The 24,761-nt window shown below is 41.0% G+C and overlaps 2 protein-coding genes across 2 annotated transcripts in view; both read left to right on the forward strand.

Moving 5' to 3' along the window:
• Positions 1-9,262: 9,262 nt before the first annotated feature.
• Positions 9,263-16,868, forward strand: KRABD1 (KRAB domain containing 1). Its single transcript, XM_087431665.1, has 4 exons — positions 9,263-9,321; positions 15,347-15,555; positions 16,157-16,270; positions 16,729-16,868. The coding sequence occupies exons 1-4, from the start codon at positions 9,263-9,265 to the stop codon at positions 16,839-16,841; spliced, it is 495 nt and encodes a 164-aa protein (XP_087287791.1). The 3' UTR covers positions 16,842-16,868.
• A 5,273-nt stretch (positions 16,869-22,141) lies between these two features.
• The window catches only part of LOC106802591 (uncharacterized), a 35,955-nt gene continuing 33,335 nt past the window's right edge, over positions 22,142-24,761 (forward strand). Inside the window, exons 1-2 of the mRNA XM_087431666.1 lie at positions 22,142-22,146; positions 23,531-24,408. Coding sequence (XP_087287792.1) covers positions 22,142-22,146; positions 23,531-24,408 — 883 coding nt within the window. The remainder of the gene's footprint in view (positions 22,147-23,530; positions 24,409-24,761) is intronic.

The raw sequence follows: 24,761 nt of genomic DNA on the forward strand, positions 1-24,761 counted from the left end.
AAGTGAGTCCAAAAACCAGAAATGAGGATATTCAAAAGGAGCCAGGTAACACCCTCTGCTTGACAGAGGTAAGACTGCTCTCGTCCTAAAGCACAGGTAACTGAGGTAGGGTCTAGAGGTATGAGACTCTGCCTCTTCTCACCAGTTTAATTTTTCAAGCTTCTCTCGGAACCAATACTAAAATAAAAATGCTTTAATGGAGATCTAGGAGGATAGGGCAAACCCCCAGTCCTGTTGCCTAAAGACTAAAACTACAAGGTCAGAAGGCCAAATTAAGGATCTTAAGATCTCTGGTAGTGCTCAATAGCTGACAGATGCCCCTTCCCTTCCCTGCAGTTGATAATAGATGATGTGGTGGACTTGATTGGTTGCTCCTCCAGCATCCATTCTCTCCTTTCCTCTTTTTAATAGGTACCCACATTTCACAGCCTTATAGGATGGGTTTAACTACACTGCCAGCTACCAGGGTGGACCCTGACTGGCTTATATCAATTAGAATAATCTCATTTCCTTTGCTACATTTATTGGTTCAGTGGTGGGCATGTGACCTGGGTTGATCCGAACAGAGTGGAGCTCAGGACTTTTAAAAATAGTTTAAGGGGGAGATGCCCTCTCTTTACTCTTGGATTTAAATTGAGAAGCATATAGCTATGGCCACCACTAGCCTATATAGTGACTTTGTTCAAATTAGAAAGAAGGTATTCCTGTGGACAGATAGATTAATTATGAAATACACCTGCTCTGGGCAGATAAATTAGAAAAAGGTGTCCAATCTGGGTGGCGAGATTTGGAATAGGCACTCCTTTGGACAGATGCAGCCCCACAGGTTCGGGTTTGGAGCTTCTGTGCTAAGAAAAGGTGGTCCTTCGTATGGGCAGAGGCAGCCTTGCACCAGGATACGCAGTTTGTCAAACAGAATAGTCTGGGTTTCAGCCCCTACTTTTTTCCTGGAAAAACTGCACAACTGTGTGTGGAAGCCTCGCATATAGCCCCAGAAGCAACAAGTGGCCAGTCTTCTTGTCACCATGAGGTCAAGCAGAGAGCAGAGTCAAGAGAATTGCAGAGAAACGGAGCTGTAACACTAACGGCATTAATGGCAGCATGAACTATTGGATGACCCCACACTTGAAGCCTGAACTACCTGTAGAGTTTTCAATTAAACAAACCAATAAATTCTCTTTATACTCATAATTAAGATCTTCTGTTGTAGATAAAAGCATTCTATTTGATGCAGTCAACTAGTAGTTTCAGGTCCCCAATATCATGCCAAAAGAAGTTGTCTGTTAAGTCAGAACAGCCCCCCTCCCCTCTTTAGGGGAGGGTAAGGGTGTGTATAAATGTGCCATTATCTCATATGTTGGAGGATCATGGGACTGTCTCTGAGGTGTAAGCTAGGCAAATGTATATCACCCATCTTGGTCATGGAGCCAGATGCAAGGCTGAGTATGACTCCAGGTGGTCTTTCTAGAGGAGTAATATGTGTCCTGTGGTACATGGAATAATTGCAGTATTCTAGGTCAGGGTTATTGTTGGATTGTATATATAATAAGAAAGATTTGTACATTTGCTGAATACCAAAGGAGTGGACTCTAGTGGACACCTGTTTTTATCCGCCCACTCCTTCTCCTTTCTTCTGTTACTGCATTCCCCTTCCTTTGGGAGAACCAACCCATTCCTTGCCTCTCCAAACATGTGATTCTGGTGATCTAGGACAATTATAGTACCCCCTAATCTTCTGACCATAGAGGTTAGCATATGACCCAGGTGAGGCTAATTATTCCTAGTCCCATGACCTGAAAGAATGGTCCAGGGATGGGCATATGCCCAAGCTGGGCCAATCAGAATTCTTCTCTAGTACTTTGTTAGGTAGAGCTTTCAGGGAAAATCTCTTGCACATCAGGCTGCATTACTCAAAGGATGGAGATCCAGAGTGGTCTGAGTCTTGCTTTTGGTCATATGGAGAAAGCATTTGCATGAGTAGGGAATAAATCCAAGGGGAAGGAGAGATGGAGATATTGTGGCAAAAAGCAGAAGAAACTACATTTACCGGCAGTTAAGGGGATCAAACCTCCAAGCCTTGTTGCCCAGTGGGGTGCAAGCTGCTATGCATTTTGAAATACAAGCCTTTGGTGTTTGTATGACAAACACTTTCGTTTCTCTTCCATTTAAGAGTTGGGTGGCCGGGCCATAGGGCAGATGTGTGTTTAACTTTTTAAGAAACCGCCAGACTGTTTCTCGAAAATAGTTGTACCATTTTACATTCCCACCAGCAGTGTCGAGAGTCCTGGTTGCTCCACATCCTCACCAACACTTGGTATAGTCAGTCTTTTTTAATTTAAGCCATTCTGATGTGTGTATTGTTATTTCATTGTGGTTTTAATTTGCATTTTCCTAATGGCTAATGATGTCGAGCATATTTTCATTTGCTTATTAGTCATTCTTGTATCTTTTTTTGTGAATTGTTTGTTCAAATCTCTTCATCATTTAAAAAACTGGGTTGTTTTCTTATTGAATTTTGAGAGTTCTTTATACAATCTGGATACAAGTTCAAAATATATGTGATGTTAATATATTTTCTCCCGGCCTCTGACATGCCTTGTCATTTTTTGATATTTATTAATTAATTGAGAGGAGTCTCACTTAATTTTATCCTAATTCTTTTTCTTTCTTCTTAATTGTTCATCTCCTTACTAATGCATTCAATATACCTCTCCTTCACCACCCCCAGCCCGCCCACCGTAATAACCTCTTTGCTTTTCGGTTCTTTTTTGGTCATCTCAGGCCATTCCCAATATCAGATTTCTGTTATCAACAATGTTATCCTTTCCAACCAACCATAATTATCTTGTCTCCTTTGCATATTTGACCATAAGACCGGATGTAGCCCCCTTCCCTTTTGGGTCCCAGGACTTTTCCTCGTCTTTCTTCACTCCCTATACTCTGTGAGACCAATTTATAAACGTTCAAAAGCTGCGTATTTACAGGATACAGCTGTGTCCTTGATGATCCAGTTTCCTCTCTAACATTGCTAAGAGGTGACATTTGCATTGATTATTTTTTCTCAGGTTGTGAAATTAGGGCTGAATTAGAGCTTTTGGCCTCAAAACAAGACATTTCTGAGGAATGCAAATCCCATGGCTTGGCTTCAGAGGAACATCTAAGAGACCTTTCCCAGGAACCTAGTTTTCAAATCACCTATGACTCGGAAAGCAAGATAGAGACGCATTCAGGAAATCTCAGGAGTGGAATGAAGAAAAGTAAGAGAGATTCAGCAAAAAAAGGGAGTAAATAATGAGAAAATTCCTGTAGAAAATAGATGTTGTCCACATAACAAATCAGAAAAAACTGTTACTGTCAGTTCTTATCATGTAACATCTGCAATTTCCAGGTGAAGAGATCTATAAATGTGGTGTGTGTGGCAGACGTTTCAATTGCAGTTCAGACTTTTTTCAACACCTAGAATCCATGCTGGAGAAAAGCCGTATGAGTGTAAGGATTGTGGCAAAGCTTTTACATTTAGCCCTACTTTTGTTTAGCACCAGAGGACCCACACAGGAGAGCAACCCTACATGTGCAAAGGATGTGGCAAGGCCTTTAGCTGCATCTCCCATCACTGCACACCAGAGAATCCACACTGGGAGAAGCCCTATGAGTGTAAAGAATGTGGCAAAGCCTTTAGTTTCAACTCCGCACCAGCAAGTCCACACTGGAGAGAAAGCTCCAGTGTGGTAAAGCTTTTAGTCTGAACTCACAGCTCATTCACCACCAAGCACTGCACACCGGGGAAATACCCTACCCCATCTCCTCCAGCACCAGAAAATTCATTCTGGAGAGAAAGCTTATCAATGTAAGGACTGCAGCAAGGTCTTCAAGCAGAAAGTCAGCCTAAATCAACATCTGCAGATCCACACTTGGGTGAAACCCCATGAGTGCAAAGAGTGTGAGAAGGGCTTCAATAAGAGATCAAGATTAAAGCAGCACCAAGGCTCCATGTTAGAGAAAACCTCTGTGAATATAAGGAATGTGGGGAAATCTTCATTTGGAACTCAAATTTTATCTACCACTGGAGAATTCATCCTGGAGAGAAACTTTTAAATGTAATTGTTGGTCTATGTGTCCCCCAACTGCGAGTTAGCAGGCCCTCCCCTTCTTGGACTATCCCAATCCAGCTGTACCTCCTGCCCCACCCCACCCCCCAGAGTGCTCACTCTGCCCCAGCCAGTCCTCCCTGCTCACTGTCTGCAATAAGTACCGTTTCAGTTTCTACCTCTGAGCCTGTGCTTTTCCTGCTCCCCGAGATACCCTCTCCCCTTCTCTTCCCCTTTCTTCATTCCTATCTAGCCTTAAGACCTTTTGAAGCTTACTGAAGGTCTCTTTGATGCTGCCTTTTCTCACTACAGCCTCCTTAATCTCCGTTTTCTTAAAGACAGCCTTATTTACAATTAATTTATATGCTGGGTTATTTGTTATTATTGTTTTGTATTTGTATTTTTTGTTTTCCCTCCAGTTGACTCAATATTATTTCCATCCCTACAGTTGTAAGCTTCTCCAGAGCAGGACAGGTCAGGGAGGTGGAATGTCCCCAAAAGAGATGAATGTATGGAATGACCAGTTGAGGATTCTATCAGTCTGCATTGAATCTGGAGACAGAAACCAACAGTGATTTAAGAAGGGGAAATTTAATATAAAGAATTATTAAGCTATGATGGAATAGTAGCCTATAAAATGTAAGAGAACTCTATGTGGTACCCTAGGGCTGATGGGGAGTACCCAAGGAAGGGCAAAGTTGAAGGGAGGCCTCTCCCCAAGGCTGGGGTTAAGACCTTGTTGGAGAAGGTGTAGTTGTGGCCCACTGGATGGCAGAGAAATTCGCTGATTTGCTCAGGCCAGAGCTGTTTTACTGTTGCTAGGCAAGCAGGAAACAACCCTCCAGGGCATAGGCAATCCATAGCTAGTGAACAGGTACACAGATGGCACCATCGTGGGCCAGAGTAGCTTGTATTCACATTGGGAGAGTCACCAGAGACAAACCTGGGGTGGAGGTGTTTATTGGAGATTGACATGCATATTAATGAGTATGTGGGATAGAATTTAATGCATATAGAAGTAGTTACGATCACCAGACAAATATGTAAAAAAGAAGATGGCCATCTAGACTTCCTAAAATTTACATTAAGTTTTTTAAAGGAAAATATTTGCCATTGATGTGAGTCATTAATTGAGTGTTTGCCTTTCAGCTTTATTTGTGTATGACATGTGGCTTAGCCTTCAGAGATTTTTTACATAGTAGGAATTTTCTCAGATGTCAATGTGAAAAATTATCACAGTGTTGCACTCAACAAATTATAAAGGCAAAAGGTACCTACAATCTCGCTATCCCAAGAGATCATACTTTCATTGTTGTATGTACAATTTTAGTCTTTGTCTCATATGTATACAGAATTTATATAATCTTAATTATGACAAAATATTTATTTTTTTAGAGACTATTACCTTAGGCAACTTCCCTCTCCCCCATTCTGTATGATTTTCATGATTACTATTTGTCAGTGAGTATATGTATCTTTATTATCTATTCTGCTCATCAAATGGTAAATTAATTTTAGGGCAGTGCCTTTGTCTTAAATAGTCTTTCTTTTTTTTTTTTTTTTTTAAATTCAAGGCATCCATCACAGTGTCTGGCTTATAGGCAGTAACTTCTTGTTATTTGAAATTATTTGATGGACATTTAGGGCAATTCTTATCATTAGCTGTTAATAATAACATTGCTATAATCAACTTGACGATTATAGCTCTTTTCCTTCTTTTGAATTATTTCCTTGGGATAAATTGTCAGGAATGAGAATACAGACTCAGGGATATGAAACTTTTTGTTTTTGAAACATGTCACCAAATGGCCTTTATAAAAGTTTCTACCAATTTATTCTTTTCCCAGCGATGTAGCAAGTTTGCATTTGCTTGCAACCAGCAGTGGATATTATAAATTTTTTAGAGATTGTTAATTTAATAAGTGTAAAATAGAATCTCAATTTTTTTACATTTTTTAATATAAATTGCGAGATTGAATGTTTTTTCGTGTTATGTTACCAGGTCTACTTCTGTTTGTGTCAATAGTGAATATCATGTACCTTTTTATCTTCTGAGTTTTAAATATTTTTAAAAAGAATTTAAGATCTTTCAGAAGATAAATGTCATCCACATAAGAAATCAGAGAAAAATATTGATATCAGCGTGGCTGTCTCTCCTTTGAAGTGTCTGTCGTTTCTTAGATTTTACGTGAGTTATTTGCCCTGAGACTTTAGCTCTCTGATGTGTTTAAGGAAAATTTTCAGATTATCTGGCTATTTTTTGTTATAAGGGTGGGGCCATGCTCTTCAGTTTTCTACATCTAGAAAAGAGATGGATTTCTTGGTTTTTTATTTTTCAAAGTGGACCACACTTAATATGAAAAAAAAACCCCACTAAACAGCTGTTTGCAGATATACAATAGCAACCAATGTAATATGATGATTTTTGGGGAAAGGAGGCACATAACATGAATCTCACATTCACCCAGACTTTCTCACTGGGAATATTTACCTAGTTGTGGCACAGAGAGTTACAGCCTTTCTCAGTGTGTGGAGGAGGTGGAGATCAGACCCTCTATATGTTTTTTACATATTGTATAAATATGGAGAAATGTATAGAAAGAGCACCAAATAGTGTAGTGTGTGACAGCATTACTGGTTGGGTGACCTCAGAGCCATTTTCAGGGCTACCCTGTATGATTGTGATAATTGTGCCTTGACAAGGGTAACTGGCCTAAGGGGCGAATGGGGAATTGAAATCCTGCACTTGTTCCACTTGGCATGTTATGCACCCATGAGACTGTATCTGTTTAGGGGCTATTCTTTCCTAATAGGCCCTGAGGTGCCGTCTGGGCTATTCTGGCCGTTCCCAGCACCTTCTCTATCGCTGTCTTACACTATAGAGTGTGGAAAAGCTAAATGTTCACTTTTTCAATCTATCTTGCATCCTATCTTGCAAAGGTCGCGGTATGAACTGTTACTTGTCTCCTAGTCTCCATTCTCTTCTGCTTCCATAGAAATTGCTAAATTTCCCAGTTTCTCCTATAGGTATGCTTGCCATATGACCAACTTCTGGCCATTATGATGAAATGGTATGTGCAACTCTCTGGCCATGCACTTAAATGTGTGCTCAGTACCCCTCTTAGACCACGGAAAACAGGGTCCCACCCCAGGGCACACAGGGCCTCTTGCACTTTGGAGTTCCTTCCTCCACATTTTTTAACTAATCTACTATTGTCTGGGAGTGGCTGGGTCCAATAGTGCTGTCAAATGGGGTGCTCCAAGAATAGATTGTGAGCTATGTGGGCCTTGGGCTCTGTTTCTCCCCTTTGGGGCACTCTCTGATCTTTTACTCAGTGTGTAGAGTTGACCAGGTGTCCTGAGGAGCTCCAGAATGCACACATATAGGGCTGTCCCAGGGCCCTGTGGCTGGGCCTCAGTTCTAGGAGGGCGGCCGGCATGGTTTTTCCTTCACAGGGTCACACAAGACTGGGCCATCAGAGTGATGCCAACAGTGATTTTGGGTTCTGACAGTGGCTCATTCATGTCACGCACAGGTTGAATTCAGGGCCCTGGGCTACTGTGGGTCTACTGCCAACCCTTGGGTGTGAGCTGCGTGTGTGGGCCCTTGTGTCAGCTCTTGTTCACCTGTGTTCCTACTGCAATGCTGTCTATGGTCTACAACACCCAAGGACAAAGGAAGTAGCAGCAAATGTCCTTTATCTTGTGCATTCCCCAGGGTTGGTGTCCAAGGGGGTCGCTCTACCCGCTCCACAGGCTCTGGCACAACATGTCAGGCAGTTCTCTGGGGGTAGCCACACCTATCTCCTCAGAGGGCTTTCAACAGGCTTTCTGATAGATGTCCTCTCTTCCCTCTGATTGATGAGTGACGCCATGCTGTCTGGGTCACTCTTAATCTGTACTGGATGGGAGTGGACATTTCTTGGGTTAATTGAAATGCTTTTCTCACTCTGCCCATGGGCTCATTGCTTATCCTCCCCACTGGTGGTGGTGTATGGAAGGGAGAGGTGTGATTAACACTGAAAGACATCACATTCTAGGAATGCAGTGATTAAAGCAGTTGCTATGGTCTGAATGTTTGTGTCCTCAAAATTCATAGTTGAAATCCTAATCCTGATGTGATGGTATTAGGAGGTGGGGCCTTTGGGAGGTGCTTAGGCCATGAGGGTGGAACTCTCATGAATAGGATTAGTGTTCTTATGAAAGAGATCCTGCAGAGCCCCTTCCACCATGTGAGGTCACAGTGAGAAGGCACTGTCTGTGAACCAGAAGAGAGCCCTCACCAGAATGTGACCGTGTTGGCGCCTTGATCTTGGATTTACCAACCTCCAGAACTGTGAGAAATAAACTTCTGTTGTTTATAAGCTACCCAGTCTGTGGTATTTTATTGTAGCAGTCCAAATGGACTAAGACAACAGTTCAAGAGAAGTCAAGGTTGTAAAATATGTGATTCAATGATTATGCTATAACATTCTAAATGGTAAATTTTTTTTTTTTGATGAGGAAGATTACCCCTGAGCTAACATCTGTTGCCAATCCTCCTCTTCTTGCTGAGGAAGATTGGTCCTGGGCTAACATCCGTGCCCATCTTCCTCTACTTTATATGTGGGACGCCTGTCACAGCATGGCTTGATAAGGGGTGTGTAGGTCCGTGCCTGGGATCCAAACCTGTGAACCCTGGGCTACCTGAAGCTGAGCACACGAACTTAACCACTGTGCCACTGGGCCAGTCCCATAAATGGTAAATTTAACATGACCAGAATGCTTATTACAATTCACATCTTTCTGTGTATTCTGTGTAAGACTTGTATTTGCAGTCATTGTAACAAACTTTGAGAATATCATTGGAAGCAAGTATTCGTGGGTGGCATGATGATGCAATATCATTAGTAATGATGTAACCAGTATTAACTAAATAGTACTAGAGAACTGAAGAGGCAAAAAGATCTGTATTGTTTCAATACTGTGGTGAGTTTGAGGATTTCAGGGTTGAGCAAGAAAAAGACAAGACCACTAGATGGCACTATTGTACAACAAACTTTATTGGGCAGCCCCTGCACGTGATTGCATGAGGAGGGAAGTTCCTTACAGAAGGAGACCACCCAGCAGGGGAAGAAGGCAAGGGAATACCTAGGGGAGAGAGGAATTAGAAAAGAGGCTTAGATGTCTAGGCAATGTCGCTCGGCAGCAAGGTGGGAGTCTCTGAGTCGGAGAACTTTGAAGGGCAGCAGTGGTTTGGGGTCTTTTATGGGCACAGGGTTTGTCTTATCTATGGCTAGCAGATATCAGGTGCAGTTTCATGGGTTATACAAAGCAGGCAGGTTCTAAATGGCTAAAGATAAGCTTATATGGGTTATATTTAAAGCAACTGGATATGTAAGAATTTGTAAAATGTGTAAAAACAGTATTTAAATATGTGCGCCTTTAAAGCTTGATATAAATTCCTTATGTTTATAGGTTGTCACACACAGTTACAACTGAATATTCAAATTCAATAATATTCAAATTGCATTAATTTTATGTTAGGGACGGTGATGTTTTGCCAAAACTAAATTGCTGTTCTTGTTTTTTTTTCCCCCCAAAGCCCCAGTAGATAGTTGTATGTCATAGCTGCACATCCTTCTAGTTGCTGTATGTGGGATGCCCCTCAGCACGGCGGGAGAAGCGGTGCGGCTTGCGCACCCGGGATCCAAACCCGGGCCGCCAGCAGCAGAGCGCGCGCACTTAACCGCTAAGCCACGGGGCCGGCCCTAAATTGCTGTTCTAAAATGAATATTATACTAACCATTATTTGTAGGTTCTTTTGATTTTGCCTTGGCATACCTACCCAACTCTATGTCTTGTGATGACTCAGTTTCTTCTGAGGAGGGAATGAGATCCTAACCCTTGCTCTCTCATATTTAAAGGTCTTTTGGGGATGATCAGAGGAGCTCCTATAAAGGTCCTGGGTTGTACAGGACTTGAGATAAAATTACCTTGAAAAGATGTGACCTGGGACACACAAGGGCCTCGTAGATCTGGGAGAAGCGTTGGCCTCAGTAGGATATGGCTGAGGGACCGATGCTCCTCTGGACTCAGCTTTCTTGGCAGTGTGGGAAACAGTGGTTGAGCATGAGTTTGAGATAAAAAGAGCGTAAACTTTGAGCCCCATGTGGGGCATCACAGTGGCCCGGGTGAGAACTAGTAAACGAGGACGTCCAGCAGTGGTGGGCAAGTGAAGTTTGCGGAACCAGTCAGGACAGTCTAAGAAAGGTACGCACGACTGTGTGTAGGCTTCTAGCTGAGGCTGCACTCGCTTCTTCCTGCTCTTGACCCTTTCTCACTCATTCATGGTGGCTCTTTCTACGCAGGACTGAAAAGCACTGCCTTTTTGACATCCCGAGGGTCTTCTGGGTATACAAAAGATTGCTACTCCATTCCTGACATTCATTCATTCAGCAAATGTTTCGCAGGCTCCTCTGTCCTGAGACTCCCACCCCGTCCAGGCCAGCCCCTCAGCCCTTTTCAGATCTCCCGCCAGGTCCCTGATTGCTCTTCTAGGCCCTGAAGGGAGGGACCCACCAGCAAATGGGAACTCCACTGGGCAGGGGCTGGACCTGTCTCCCGCCTCCAAGGGAAAGGATGACCTATGCGGGCTCCGCTGCTCATTGGCCCGGCTGGGCCCCGCCACTTCACCAACTATCCAATGAAATGGATGCCCCGTTTCTTGCTCCCGCCTTAGACTCCGCCTCTATGTTGGTCACTAGCATCAGCCGGGTCTAGATACCTGGCCTCAGAACTCAGAGGCTGGGGGAAGACAAGGACCTATGTTGTCCACCCTCCCTTTTCCTCAGGCTGTCTCGCGGGAACTAGAAGGAGGAACCACCGAGAAGTGAGTTCCTCCAAGATTACTAGAGAGAAGTTCAGGCAAGGTATGGGTTGGCAACTCAGTGTGATGACGTACTTCCGGTGCAGCCAGTGTTTTTAACGCGTGAGGGTTTGGTTTGTGGCGACTTGCAAGTGGTGTCGCAAATCTCTGTTCTCTGGAAAGCTGCAGAGGCTTCCCAGAGCCCACGGTGAGCGGGTCTGGCTTGGCCTGAGAAAGACAGGAAGAACCCCAGAGAGACGGGCGCGGCCACTGCTGCTATTGGGGTCCTCGTCCCAACCCCCGGGCTGCACGCGATCGCGTCTAGGGTGGGCGCTGGCAGGCCCGGGACGCTGGCCGCAGGTTCCTGCCCCCTGGTTTCTCGTCCCCAGGACAGCCTGTGGCATATTCAGATTCGAGTACTGACACAAATTCGAGTGTTGACACCGAGGTCCTCAAAAAGATTTAACTGTCTGCGCTCCAGGACACGCTGTCAACAGAGAACACGCCCCTCGGTCGCTCCAGCCCCCTCTTGCCTCAGCTGCGGAGACCCCAGCCCTACCCCTCGGCCTGTGTACAACTTAACGCTCTTTCTCCCTTTTCAGGTGGTCCCAGGAAATCGGTCTGTGATCACTTTATTCACTTTACTCGCCTGGCCTGGTGTAGAACCAATCTGGAAGCTTATTGCCATCTATAGAGCAGTCAAAGTTTTGAGAATACTAAAATGGTTGTTTATTTCCCCCAGGAAGGAAGCTACTTAGTCCACAAATTGGAGAACGTGGTGTCCTGGATTTGGATTGGCCCATATGAATGTTTAATCTAAAAATCTCTTTATGAGTTATACCCATCAAGCACTTAATATTTGTCCAATGTTTAGCATATAATTTCCTGTGTACAGTATGGGAGAGGTGGAAAGATTTGTTGACCTAGTTCTCACATCCTTTATTTCAGTCTGCTCATTACATTCTCTTTTACTCACTGTCATAACCTCATTGTTAAGGTTTGTAATCAATTGGGTTAAACATTTGGTCCCTGCCCTTAGTGAAGTGTGTTGGGTTGTGATTTGTTCCCCACCCAGGCTTGTTACTCATGCTTCAGCTCCATAGCTATGCTTTTCCCCCATAGCAAAGTGGGAGGGAGTGATTTGTGTTTTGTAGGGTGGCCTCTGCTGCTGTTCTACTTCCAGATGATTTGCTTTTCAGATTGTCGACTATACAGATCAGATCTCTTTGCTTCAGTCTGTTTGTTTAATATGTCAATATTATTAAGTATCTGCTTTAAGGGACATTTATTACAAAGATATGATGACAGTATCATGATTGAAGAGAATTAGAGTACACAACTACAAGGGGTACCTATTTACTCAGTGTGAATCACTGCTTTTGTTACCCTTAGGCAGAAACCGGCCGTGAATTTAGCAACATTACTTGTGTGGGTTTGCATTGTGTTTTCTTTTAAAGTCCTTCTGTTCACACTTGTAACTACTCTTTTTCCTTATTGGAATCCCTGTAACTGCCAAGATGTGTCTTTCAGCCTCTCCTGGCAGCTCTGTTTTCCTGACAGTCTCAGCTTCCTCTACCAAACTGGATGGCTTTCTGGATTCACAAGGAGGGTTAATGGAGGAAAGGGCAGTGTACTGACTATATAAGGTCTTTTGTCTGATGCTCTTGCAGTACCCTGAGACTTAACAGCAAACTGCAGATATGGAGTTGAAATGCAAGTTGTTTTTAGGGTCTATGAGTACGTGCACTTTTATGCTGGTTAAATATCTCGGATCTAATTGATGACAGCTAGTTGTACTCAGGTGTTGCTTTTAATGCATAAACCTTGCTGATTCACTCTACTGAATGGCAGAAGGCTTACTTGCTAATAATGAGCTAATAACTGACCTACAAAGGGAGTTGGAACTAGTTTAGAAATGAAATTGCTTTGCTTCCCCTATACTATAATATTTAGAACTTGGAGTATTTGAGACATGTCATGAAGTTGATGGATAGTTTAATATGGTAGTGTTTTTCTCCTCACCACCTATCCCAAACACTGTTACAAAATTGAATGAACATCTTATAATCAATCTGTGTATTTAGAGGAAAAAAATATTAGTAGGGATATATCAAGATATTCCTAATAAACTATTTTCAAGTGGTTTTGACTTTTATTACTTATGTAATAAAACTGTCCTGTCCTAATATCTTAAGTAACATAAGAGGAAAAACACTGAGGTCTTACAGTGTTGGATGGATTTCTCGTACGCAACTCATTCCTATCTGTACTGTGTGGATTCTAGGGATCTTAACTGGAGCAACAGCTTTCTTTTCAGCCCATAACATTCTATGCACTGGTTTCCTTTTCTGTCCTCTTTCCTGTGGTGTCTTCTCTGGATTACTGAAAATTGTAGTTTTATCAGTCCACCTTCTCTGTTTGCTGAGTGATCTCAGCAAAAAGTGATCTGTTTGCTAATCCAGTCAGCTGAATACTGTACATAGGAAGTTGTATGCTAATTATATTCTTGGGATGATTTCTGTTTCCTTTCTGCATCCCCCTATATGCCTGCTATCCCACCTCTGTGAGATGAGAATTGCCGCTGATACAAGGCAATAACTGATGAGTAGTAGTAGTTCATGTAGCCTCAAAATAGGAGGGATCAGATGTTGTGTGCAGGAGTTATGGTCAGTAGAGTGATTGTCACTAATGCTTCCATCTTTACTCTCAGCTCCTGAGACTTTTACCTTTCCCCAAGACGGGAATAAAAGAGGTCAGATGATGACAGCAGTGTCCTTAGCAGCCAGGCCCCAGGTGAGCTGGGTTTCCTCTGCCTCTGCACCTATGCATGTGTGCATATACATATATATTTATATATGCATATATAAAGGTGTATACATTTGTATAAATTATATATATGCATATATAAAATATTTATAACATACTTTTATATATGCATATATAAAAATATATAAATTTACTTTCTCAGTGAGGTATAACTTATTTACAACACAAATCTGAACTGTATAGCTCACTCTTGAGACATATATACACCTGTGTGACCATCACTTATATTAAGACATAGAACATTATCAGTACTTTGAAAGGCTCCCTCATTCGCCATCCCAAGCAGTCCACCTGAAAGGTGACCATTATTCTGAGCTCTATCACCACAGATTAGTTTTATTTGTTCTTGAACTTCGTATAAATGGAATCATTCGACATGTACTCTTTTGTTTCTGCCTTCTTTGCTCAACATTATGTCTATGAACTTCACCTGTGTTATTGCACATGGCAGTAGTTTGTTCTTTTTCATTGCTGAATAGTTTTCCATTATATGATTAGACCACATATTACTCAGTCTGCTGTAGATGGACATTTTGATTGTTTCCAGTTTTTCACTACTATGAATAAGAATGTGCGAACATTCTTGTATATGCCTTTCGGTGGACACGTACTCATTTCTCTTGGGTATATCTTCAGGAGTCAGATAGCTAGGTCATAGAGTATACATTTGGTTAGTTTTAGTAGATGCTGCCCAACAATTTTCCAACCATTGGAAATGGTTGTTCCAGCTTATACTTTTACCAACAGTATGTGAGACTTTCAGGTGCTCCACATCCTTGCCGACACTTGTTGCCATTCATTCTTGATATCTCATTGGGGTTTTTAAATTTCCTTTTCCGCGATAAGCAGTGATGTGGAGCAGCATTTCATAAGTTTATTGGCTACATGGATATTCTCTCATGCGAAGTCCCATTCAGATAGATTTTCCATTTTTTATTACATTGTGTGTTGTTTTTTCTCCAGGTTGTAGTTCTTTATTATGGATATGAGTCCTTTGTCAGATATATATATGTATTATGAAATATCTTCTCCCAGTGGCTTGCTTTTTCACTCTCTTAATGATGTCCTTTGATAAACAGATTTTTCCTAGCCTATTCCAAGTAAGCAGTATTTTCCTATGCCTCTCTAACCTCACTACCTCTGCATGGGGGTGGGGAATCATTAACAAATTTGAGAGCTTTGTGCCTGGAGTAGTTAGTGGGCAAGGAGCCAAGAATGAGGGAAGAACTGGGATGAAAGCAGAATTGGGAAATGGCAGTAATATGAGCAGCCCAAATATTCACCCAAATGTATTACGAAGTGGGGAGGGGCTTAGAGCCAAGGTGGCAGCCGTATCCAGTTGTGTGTTAGTTCTCTTTTATTTATGAACATTCATGCTTAGGCCCAAGCCCAGCTCCTATGTAGTAGTCTTTTTGGAGGTCACGTATGTTTGGAAGCTCATAGTAGACATGTATTTGGTTCTAACTGGGAAAGTATGCTGAACTCTGGCTGGCTGTTTGCAGCTTCTTCCTCCACACCTTCCACATTTCATACAAGAACCCCTCAGGCACATGAGGGACCCAATACTAAATATGTATCCTTGTAGGTGCCCTTCCCAGCCTCTCATTGACAGTTTTGACCATCATCAAAGTCCTGAGGCCTGGGAGAGCAGGAACCTATTGTTTCAGGCATCAGTGACTTTTGAGGACGTGGCTGTGTACTTCACTGAGAAGGAACGGGCCAGCCTGGTGCCTGCTCAGAGGGCCCTGTACAGGGATGTGATGCTGGAGAACTGTGGGGCTGTGGCCTTCCTAGGTAAGGCCTCTCTGCTGCTGGTCTCTGCCTGGGCCTTCAGAGGTTAAAGGGCTCTCTTATAGCTATTAGCTGGCCCAAATCGCAATGTCAAGAGTTGCCAGGTATGGAGAGCCCTGGAGTCTACCTCCTGACCTCCAAGAAGGTTTTCCTTCTTTTTCCATCATAAAAGCTGCCCTCCTTCCCTACCTGCCTTAGAGGTGATTCTCTGGGTACAGCAGGGCTTGAGCTGTATCTTTGTACCTTCACCCTACTATTGAACCTCCAGATTATCTAGAGAGAGCTCAGCCCCTTAGGCTCCCTGTGGGAGTTGCTCCCAGGAGCCGTGTGTCTGTTTCCCCCCAGGGGGAATCCTCTAACAAAGAAGGTAAGAAATTCTATTTCCCTTTAAATAGAAATTTGCCTCCCAGAGTGTTTCAGCCTTCCTTGGGAGCACTATCCTGAGGCTTCTTCCCAGGACCCCTCCCTATACCTCTTTAGGGTATCTCTTGCTCAGTCCACCCAGGAATTACTCTCCTCACTTCTGACTCATCTTGTAGCCACAGGCTGAGATTGACCCCTGACTCTGCTCATTCTTGTGTTGTGTATTCTTCCCTTCAAGCAGCATCACCCACTTCCAAACCAGCTCTGATCTCTCATCTGGAACAAGGGAAAGAGCCCTGTTTTACCCAGCCACAGGGAGCCCTAAGCAGGAGGAGCAGGAGAACAGACCGTACAGGTGAGTTAAGCAAGGGGTGCCCTTTCCAGCTTTGTCTCTTCCTTTGCTTTTATTTCATTACAATGAGAGATGTGTGCTCTCTGTGCCCAGCATCATGGAGTGCGTTGGGATCCTTGATCACACTCTCTGATTGGTCTGTTATTGTTTCTCAGCCCTTCAAACTGTAGTACACAGCACCCTGCTTCAGTGTCTCACCTACTGGGATGCTTTTATCCCTGGGGATATGTGGAAAAATTTTTCTAAATACTTCACTGGTTATGTGTGATCACCTTTTTCTAGTTTCCCCTTTGACAAAATTGATGAACTCAGTGCACCATTATTTTGTCCACTAACCAACAGAACAAATAGAAAAGTTTATTTTTGCTTTTCATGATAATTAATATATTAAAAATTTGAAATAATTTTTTATATTGAAATACTTTAAGGTAGCTCACAGATATGATTTTCCTCCCCTTTAGGATACATCTCAACAATAAGAAGATTCGCCTACTTAGCTAAAATAATATCACATGAAATAAAATTAAAAATTCCTCAAAATCATCTGTTTTGGGAAGACAGGAGAAAGGCTTAATTTTTTATCTTTTTTTTTTGAGGAAGATTGGCCCTGAGCTAACATCTGATGCCAATCTTCTTCGTTTTTTTTTTTTTGTTTTTTTTTTTGCTGAGGAAGATTGGCCCTGAGCTAGCATCCGTGGCCATCTTCCTCTTCTTTATATGGGACACTGCCACAGCATGGCTTGACAAGCGGTGCATCAGTGCACACCCAGCATCCGAACCTGCGAGCCCAGGGCCGCTGAAGCGGAGCGTGTGCACTTGACCGCTTGTGCCACTGGGCCAGCCCCTAATTCTTTATCTTTAAATACCAGTTTTCAAAGTGAGGATTTGATTTAAGAGCCATCTTAAATGATGTTAAATACTCATTTTCTTTTTCTATAGACTCATGGATTTCCTTAAATTTAATGTTTTTCAATTCATTAAAATTACTCATTGTGATTCATTTACAAAGCTGGCTCACATGTCCTTTTTTTAAACAGCTTTATTGAGGTATAATTCACAAACTATACAATTCACTCACTTAAAGTGTACAGTTCAGTGGTATTTAATATATTCACAGAGTTGTGCAAGCGTTACCACAATCTACTTTTAGAATGTTTTTGTCACCCAAAAAGGAAACCCCATATCCATTAGCAGTCCATTAGCAGTCACTCTTCATCCCTCTTTCCCCCACACCATCAGTTTTAGGCAAACACTTATTTACTTTCTGTTTCTGTAGATTTGCCTATTGTGGATATTTGGTATTAATGGACTCATACAATATATGGTCTTTTGCAGCTACCTTTCACTTAACATAATGTTTTCAAGGTTCATCCCTTTTATAACGTATGTCAGTACTCATTCCTTCTTGTGTATGCGTAATATCCATTGGATGCATAATATCACATTATCCATTCATCAGTTGATGGACATTTGGGTTGTTTCCGCTGTTTGGGCATTATGAATAAAGCTGCTGTGAACATTGGTGTACAAGTTTTAATGCAGACATATGTTTTCATTTCTCGTGGGTACAAACTCGAGATATATACTTGCTGGGTCATATGGTAATTCTTTGTTTAACATTTTGAGGAATGCTAAAATTTTTTCCAAAGTGGCTAAACCATTTTACTATCCTGCACAGCAGTGTATGAGGGTTTCAAATTCTCCACCTCCTCATCAACACTTATTGTTGTCTATTTTTTTGATTATAGCCATCCTAGGGAGTATGAAGCGGTATCTCGTTGTGGTTTTGATTTGCATTTCCCTAATGACTAGTGATGTTGAGCATGTTTTCATGTGTTATTAGCCATGTGTATCTTCTTTGGAGAAATGTCTGTCCAAATCCTTTGTACATTTTTAAATTGGGTTATTCATCCTTTTATTTTTGAGTTGTAAGTGTTCTTACGTATTGTGGCTACTAAATCCTTATCAGATACATGATTTGCAAAAATTCTGTGGATTGTCTTTTCTAAAATGTCCTTTGAAGCACACAAATTTTTAATTTTGATGAAGTTCCTTAGGATTTTCTATATATCATGTCATCTACAGATAGAAATAGTGTTACTTCTTCCTTTCAATTTGAATGCCTTTTATTTCTTTTTCTTGCCTAATTACCCTGGTTAGAACTTCCAGGACAATGTTATATAAAAGTTGCCAGAGTGGATATCCTTGTCTTATTCCTGATCTTAGGGGGAAAACATTCAGTCTTTCACCATTAAGTATGATGTTAGCTGTGTTTTTTTTCATAAATGCTCTTCATCCTGTTGTGGAAGTTCCCTTTGTTCCTAATTTGTTGAGGGTTTCTATCACTAAAGGGTGTTAGAGTTTGTGAAATGATTTTTTGTTACTATTAAGGTCATAATGTGATTTTTGTCCCTTATTCTATTAATATGATATATTACATTGATTGATTTTTGTGTGATGAACCACCCTTGCATTCCTTGGATAAATCACAGTAGGTGATGATGTACAGTCCTTTTTATATGTTGCTAGATTCAGTTTGATAGTTCTTTTTTTTTTTTTTTGAGGGTTTTGCATTTATATTCATAAGAAAATTGGTCTGTAGTTTCTTATGTCTTTGTCTGGTTTTGTTTCAGGGTAATAGTTGGCCTCATTGAATAAGTTGGGAAGTATTCCTTCCTCTTGCATTTTTGAAAAAGATTGTGAATGACTAGTGTTAAATCTTAAATGTTCAGTAGATTCACAGTGAAGCCATCAGGGCCTGGGCTTTTGTTTGTGGAAAGTTTTAAAATTATTAATTCAATCTCCTGTTATAGGTCTATTGTGATTTTCTAGTCAGCTGGGGTAGTTTACGTCTTTCTAGGAATCAGTCCATTTCATCTAAATTATCAAATTTGTTGGCATACGATTATTCATATTATTTTCTTACAATTTTTTTTTCTGTTGTGATGTTCCCACTTTAATTTCTGATTTTAGTAATTTGAGTCTTCTCTCTTTTTCTCTTGGTCAGTCTAGTAAAGCTTTCTCAATATTGTTGATGATTTCAAAGAACCAACTCTTGATTTCATTTATTTTCTTTACTGCTTTCCCATTTTCTATTTCATTTCTTTCCTCTCTAATCTTTATTTTATCCTTCTCTCCTCCTGCTTTGGGTTTAGTTTCTCTTGTAAGTAGTTTGCTCTTATTAAGAAAAAGTAGTTTTCTACTTTCTTAAGGTGGAAGGTTAGGTTATTGATTTGAGATTTCTCTTTTTTTTTAATATAGGCATTTACAGTTGTAAATTTCCCTCTAAGCACTGCTTTAGCTGCTTCCCATAAGTTTTGGTATGCTGTGTCTTCAGTTTCATTCACCTCACATTTTTAATATCACTTATGATTTCTTCTTTGATCCATTTATTTTACTGAGGCTTGCTTTATAACCTAGCATTATGGTCTGTCCTGAGAATGTTCCATGTGTGTTTGAGAAGAATGTGTGTTCTGTTGTTGTTGGGTGGAGTGTTCTATAGATATCTGTTAAGTTTATAATGTTTTTCAAGTCTTCTGTTTCTTTTGATCTTCTCCCTACTTCTGTCATTGAAAGTGGAGTATTGAAGTTTCTATCTATTATCGTTGTCTCCCTTTAATTCTGGTGGTATTTGCTTCATGTATTTTGATGCTCTTTTTTAAGGTACGTATATGTTTATAATTGTTATCTCTTCCTGATGGATTGACCTTTCTATCATTATAGAATATTCCTTTACTTCTAGTAACATATTTTGTTTTAAAGTCTGTTTTGTCTGACATTAGTATAGCCACTCCAGCTCTTTTATACTTACTGCTTTCGTGGTATAAATTTTTCTATCTTTTTACCTTTAACCTGTTTATGTCTTTGAATCTAAAGTTAGTGTCTCCTATAGATAGCATATAGTTGGATCTTGGTGTTTTTTTTTTTTTTTGTGAGGAAGATCAGCCCTGAGCTAACATCCATGCCAATCCTCCTCTTTTTGCTGAGGAAGACTGGCCCTGAGCTAACATCCATGCCCATCTTCCTCCACTTTCTGTGGGACGCTGCCACAGCATGGCCTGACAAGCGGTGCGTCGGTGCGCCCCCAGCATCTGAACCCGGGCCGCCAGCAGTAGAGCGCGTGCACTTAACTGCTACACCATGGGGCTGGCCCCTGGATCTTGTTTTTATATCCAGTCTTACAGTCTTTGCTTTTTGATTGAGTCATTTAATCCATTCACATTTACTGTTATTGGTATGCTTGGATTTACGTCTGCTATTTTGGTTTTTGTTCTCTTTATGTCCTATGTCTTTTTTGTTCCTCTGTACTTACTTTACTTATTTCTGTTTCATTAAGTGAATATTTTCTAGTATGACATCTTAATTCCTTTCATGGTTTTTTAAACTATTGTTTGAGTTTTTTTCCTTGTGGATTGCTCTAAGGTTTGCAATATACATCTTAGTTTATCAGAATCTACTTCAAATTTATACTAACTTAATTCTAGTAAGATACAAACTTTACTCATATATTCTCTATTCCCCTCTCTTCCTTTTTTGTGCTATTATTATTATGTCTATATATGTTACAAACACAGTAATACATTCTTAAATTACTATTTTATATCTTCTCAAGGAGCTGAGAGAGCAAGTATATATTTATAGAATTTGTTATATTAACCTTCTTATTTATTATTTTTGGTTCTTTTCATTTTTTCTTGTGGATTTGAGTTACCTTCAGGTGTCGTTTCCTTACTTCGATACAGTCTTGTTTCCATCCACCTCCTTTGTGCTGTTGTTGTCAAATATATTACATTTCTGTATGTTATAGTTGTATACACATTGTTTTATATAATTCCTTTTTGAATATGTTATGTCTTTTTGACATGATTCCATTTGGTTTTCAAAACTTTCTTGCTTTCTGATATGAAAATATAACCTTGGCCAACCTTATTGATAAATATTTCTAAAAATCATTTTTATTTTCGAAAACATGGATATATAGAGAAATATGGAAAGTTGTCATGAATTTATACAGTGAAACTGAGACCTTGAAGAAAGGTGATATTTTTGGTGGGCTGTTGGAGGCCTTGCCTCCTCCCCTCTCCTCTTCTGGCTTCTCCTCAACATTGCATGCTTCAGGAGAAAAGCTCAAGAAGCACAGCTCTGTTCAGCACTGCATCTCAAAGGCAGAGTGCTTAGGAGCACAGACCTGGGAGCCAGAGTGCTGGTTATTAGCTATGTGACTTTGTTTCAGTTTCTCCTTTATAAAATGGGGACAGTATCTCCCTCATCTGTCAAGTAAGTAAGTAATCCATGTATTTGGCACATAGTACATCCTCAGTAATTACTAGTTATTGCCATTGCTCATGTTAATTCCCAGCCTGTTGTGTCTGCTTTACTTCTTCTCATCCTCTATCTCCTTGGTTTGTTCTTAGCCCCTGATAGGGTCTCCATTTTCCAGACCTGCTGATGCTTTTCAGCTAGAGCAAGGGGAAGAGGCTTGGGGCTTGGATCTTAAGGGTGGTTTGTCTAGAGATGCTGTGAGAGGCATCCGTGGTGGTGAGTGCTGGGATACTAGTCACTCACCTCCTTCTACTACATCTAGTCTTTGTTGTGAGAGAACTTCTGTTATCATATTTCTGACACTTTTCACAGGAGAAAGGACCCCATAGGAAGTCACAGATTGATTATTAATTCAGTAGGATTATGCCTCATTTTCCCTTTATGTAAATTGTCCCTGGTGAAGTAAATCTGAGTCTGTTCTCCTTTTTAAATGGTGGTATGTATAAGTCTCACCTGAGACCTTGTTAAAGTGCTTAACAAGGGCTTAATTCTATCCAGTCTGTAGCCCAGGAATCTGCATGTTTAACAGCATTCCAGGTGATTCTGATGCAGATGACGTAACGACCACAGTTTTGGAAATACCAACCTGTAGCCAGGCTGGCTTGGCAAAGACTTGGTTACATTGTAATTCCTGGGTTAAGTTATTTTGGGTGGTGGGTTAGATCTATGTTCTCCTAATCCAATACTATGTTCTCTAACTATTTTATGTATATTACTTATATTTCCCCAATAAACTACAAGCTTCCTGATAGCAGGAATAATCTCATACTTTTCTCATTTATGCCATAACATTTTATACAAAGTTACTTGATATTTTTTGTTTTTTCACTTGAATGATTAATAAGATTCTCTCCTAACTTTATTCCTCCCAATTCTTTCTCCATTCCTTCCCTGCCCTATCTAAACCCTCCATTTCACTTTCCCATCACTTTCTGTTCTCAGGGTTTTTACACTATCACTCATTCCTTTAGTACCCACAGCCTTCCCTTATTGAGTATTCCTGTCCTCTCAGCTACCTTTTCATCTTGAACTCTTTTTGGATCTGTAAACCCTGATAAAATTTTCTCTTCCCTCTTAGGATTCAGGACTTTTCCTTGCCTTGTCTCATTCCCTACGTGCTCTACAGGCATTTTATAAACATGTAAAAGCCATTTACTAATAGGATGTGTTAATCATACTTGATGATTAATTCAGGCAATGATTAATGATTAATTACAGCCTGTAGGCAAAATCTGGCCTACCACCTGTCTTTTTTTGTATGGCCCATGAGATAAGAATGATTGAAGTTTTTTATTGGGTGAAAGAAGTCAAATGAAGAATACTATCTTGTAACACATGAAAATTATATGAAATTCAAATTTCAGTGTCTATAAATAAAGTTTTATGGGAATTCAATCATGTTCATTCATTTACATATTGTGCTACTTTCACATTACAACAGTAGAGTTACAGTAGAGACCATATGGCCTGAAGACCCTTAAGTATAGCCCTTTACAGACAAAGTTTGCTACCCCCTGATCCAGTTCCCTCTAGCATTGCTGAGAGGTGGTTTTTTCATGTATTTCTTCTCTTGTGAGGTGGAAAAACCTGGGCTGAGAATGAGCATTTGACTTCAAAGCAAATAATTTCTGATAAACACAAATCCTGTGGCATGGGATCAGGTGAACATCAGAGAGGGGGACCTGACTTTCAAGATACCTGCATGTCAGAGGGCAAGTTAGATAGGCGTAGAGGAAATTTCACAAGGGATAGAATGAATAAAAATGAGAGACATTCTGTGAAGGAGATAGTTAATAATGAGAAACTTGCTATAGCAAATAAAAAGCATCCAAAAAAGAAATCAGAAAAAATTGTTAGTGTGTGTTCTCAGCGTGAAAAACATCTGCAAGTTCCAGGTATCCAGATTTTCTGTAACTCTGATGTGTGGGACAAACATTACAGTTGTAATCGTAATTCAGACTTTTTTCAGCATCAGAAAAACCCCATTGGAGAAAAGGCATATCAATGTAAGGAGTGTGTCAGAGTCTTTAGCCTTAGCTCCACTTTTGTTCAGCACCAAAGTATTCAAGGTGGAAAGCCACCCTATGCGTGCAAGGAGTGTGGCAAGGCATTCAGGAGCAACTCCCAGTACACAGCACACCTGCGAATTCACACTGGAGAGAAGCCCTATCAGTGTAAGGAGTGTGGTAAAGCCTTTAGGTTCAACTCTAGTTTTATGCATCACCGAAGGATCCACAGTGGGGAGCGACCCTATGCATGCAAAGAGTGTGGCAAGGCTTTTAGGTGCAGCTCCCACTGCACTAAACACCAACGAATCCACACTGGGGAGAGGCTCCACGAGTGTAAGGAGTGTGGCAAAACCTTTGTTTTCAAATCCACACTGTTTCATTATCAGAGAGTGCATACTGGGGAGAAACCATTTAAATGCAAGGACTGTGGTAAGGCCTTTGGTGAGAAAAATACTTTTATTCAGCATCAGAGAATTCATACTGGTGAGAAACCATATATATGTAAGGAGTGTGGCAAAGCTTTTCATGTGAACTCACAGCTCATTCACCACCAATTGCTACACACTGGAGAGAGACCCTACCAATGTAAAGAGTGTGGGAAAAGCTTCACCTGGAACTCAAACCTTGTCCAGCATCGGAAAATTCACTCTGGGGAGAAAGCCTATCAATGTGAGGAATGTGGGACGGCCTTCAGGCAGAAAGGTAATTTAAATCGACATCAGCAAATCCACCCTTGCAAGACAGATTTCAAAGAAAGTTCAGGATTGGAGCAACACCAGAGATTCCATGATGGAGAAGGAGACTGTAAATGTGAGGATTGTGGGAAAATCTTTATTCAGAATTCAAATTTTATTTGCCATCGGAATATTCACTCAGGAGACAAACTTTTAAATGAAATTGTTGGTTCATGTGTCCCCCGAGTGCAGCTTGTTCGGCCCTCCCCTTCTTGGCCTGGCCACACCAATCCAGCCCTACATCTCACCTCTCCCCAGAGGGCTCCCTCTGCTCCAGCCAGTGCTTTCTCCCCACGCTCCACATCATCCACTCTCTCACTTCCTACCTCACAGCCCTTGCTCTTTTTGCTTCCTCACATGCCCTCCCCTCTTCTCTCTCTCTTTCTTTGATCTTTCCTGGACTTAAATAGGCCTTCTGAAGTTTGTAAC

The sequence above is a fragment of the Ceratotherium simum genome, chromosome 5, assembly GCF_057802395.1.
Source record: "Ceratotherium simum simum isolate JZ-2026a chromosome 5, ASM5780239v1, whole genome shotgun sequence".
NCBI classification, from domain to species: Eukaryota; Metazoa; Chordata; class Mammalia; order Perissodactyla; family Rhinocerotidae; genus Ceratotherium; species Ceratotherium simum.

What these genes read in the sequence shown, in the direction of transcription:
- KRABD1 (XM_087431665.1), top strand. Translation starts at nt 9,263, where the DNA reads ATGTCGCTCGGCAGCAAGGTGGGAGTCTCTGAGTCGGAGAACTTTGAA. An exon ending in TGGGGCTGTGGCCTTCCTAG is followed by an intron (nt 15,556 to 16,156) that starts GTAAGGCCTCTC and finishes CCCTTCAAGCAG; the next exon opens with CATCACCCACTTCCAAACCA. An exon ending in CAGGAGAACAGACCGTACAG is followed by an intron (nt 16,271 to 16,728) that starts GTGAGTTAAGCA and finishes CCTCCCCTTTAG; the next exon opens with GATACATCTCAACAATAAGA.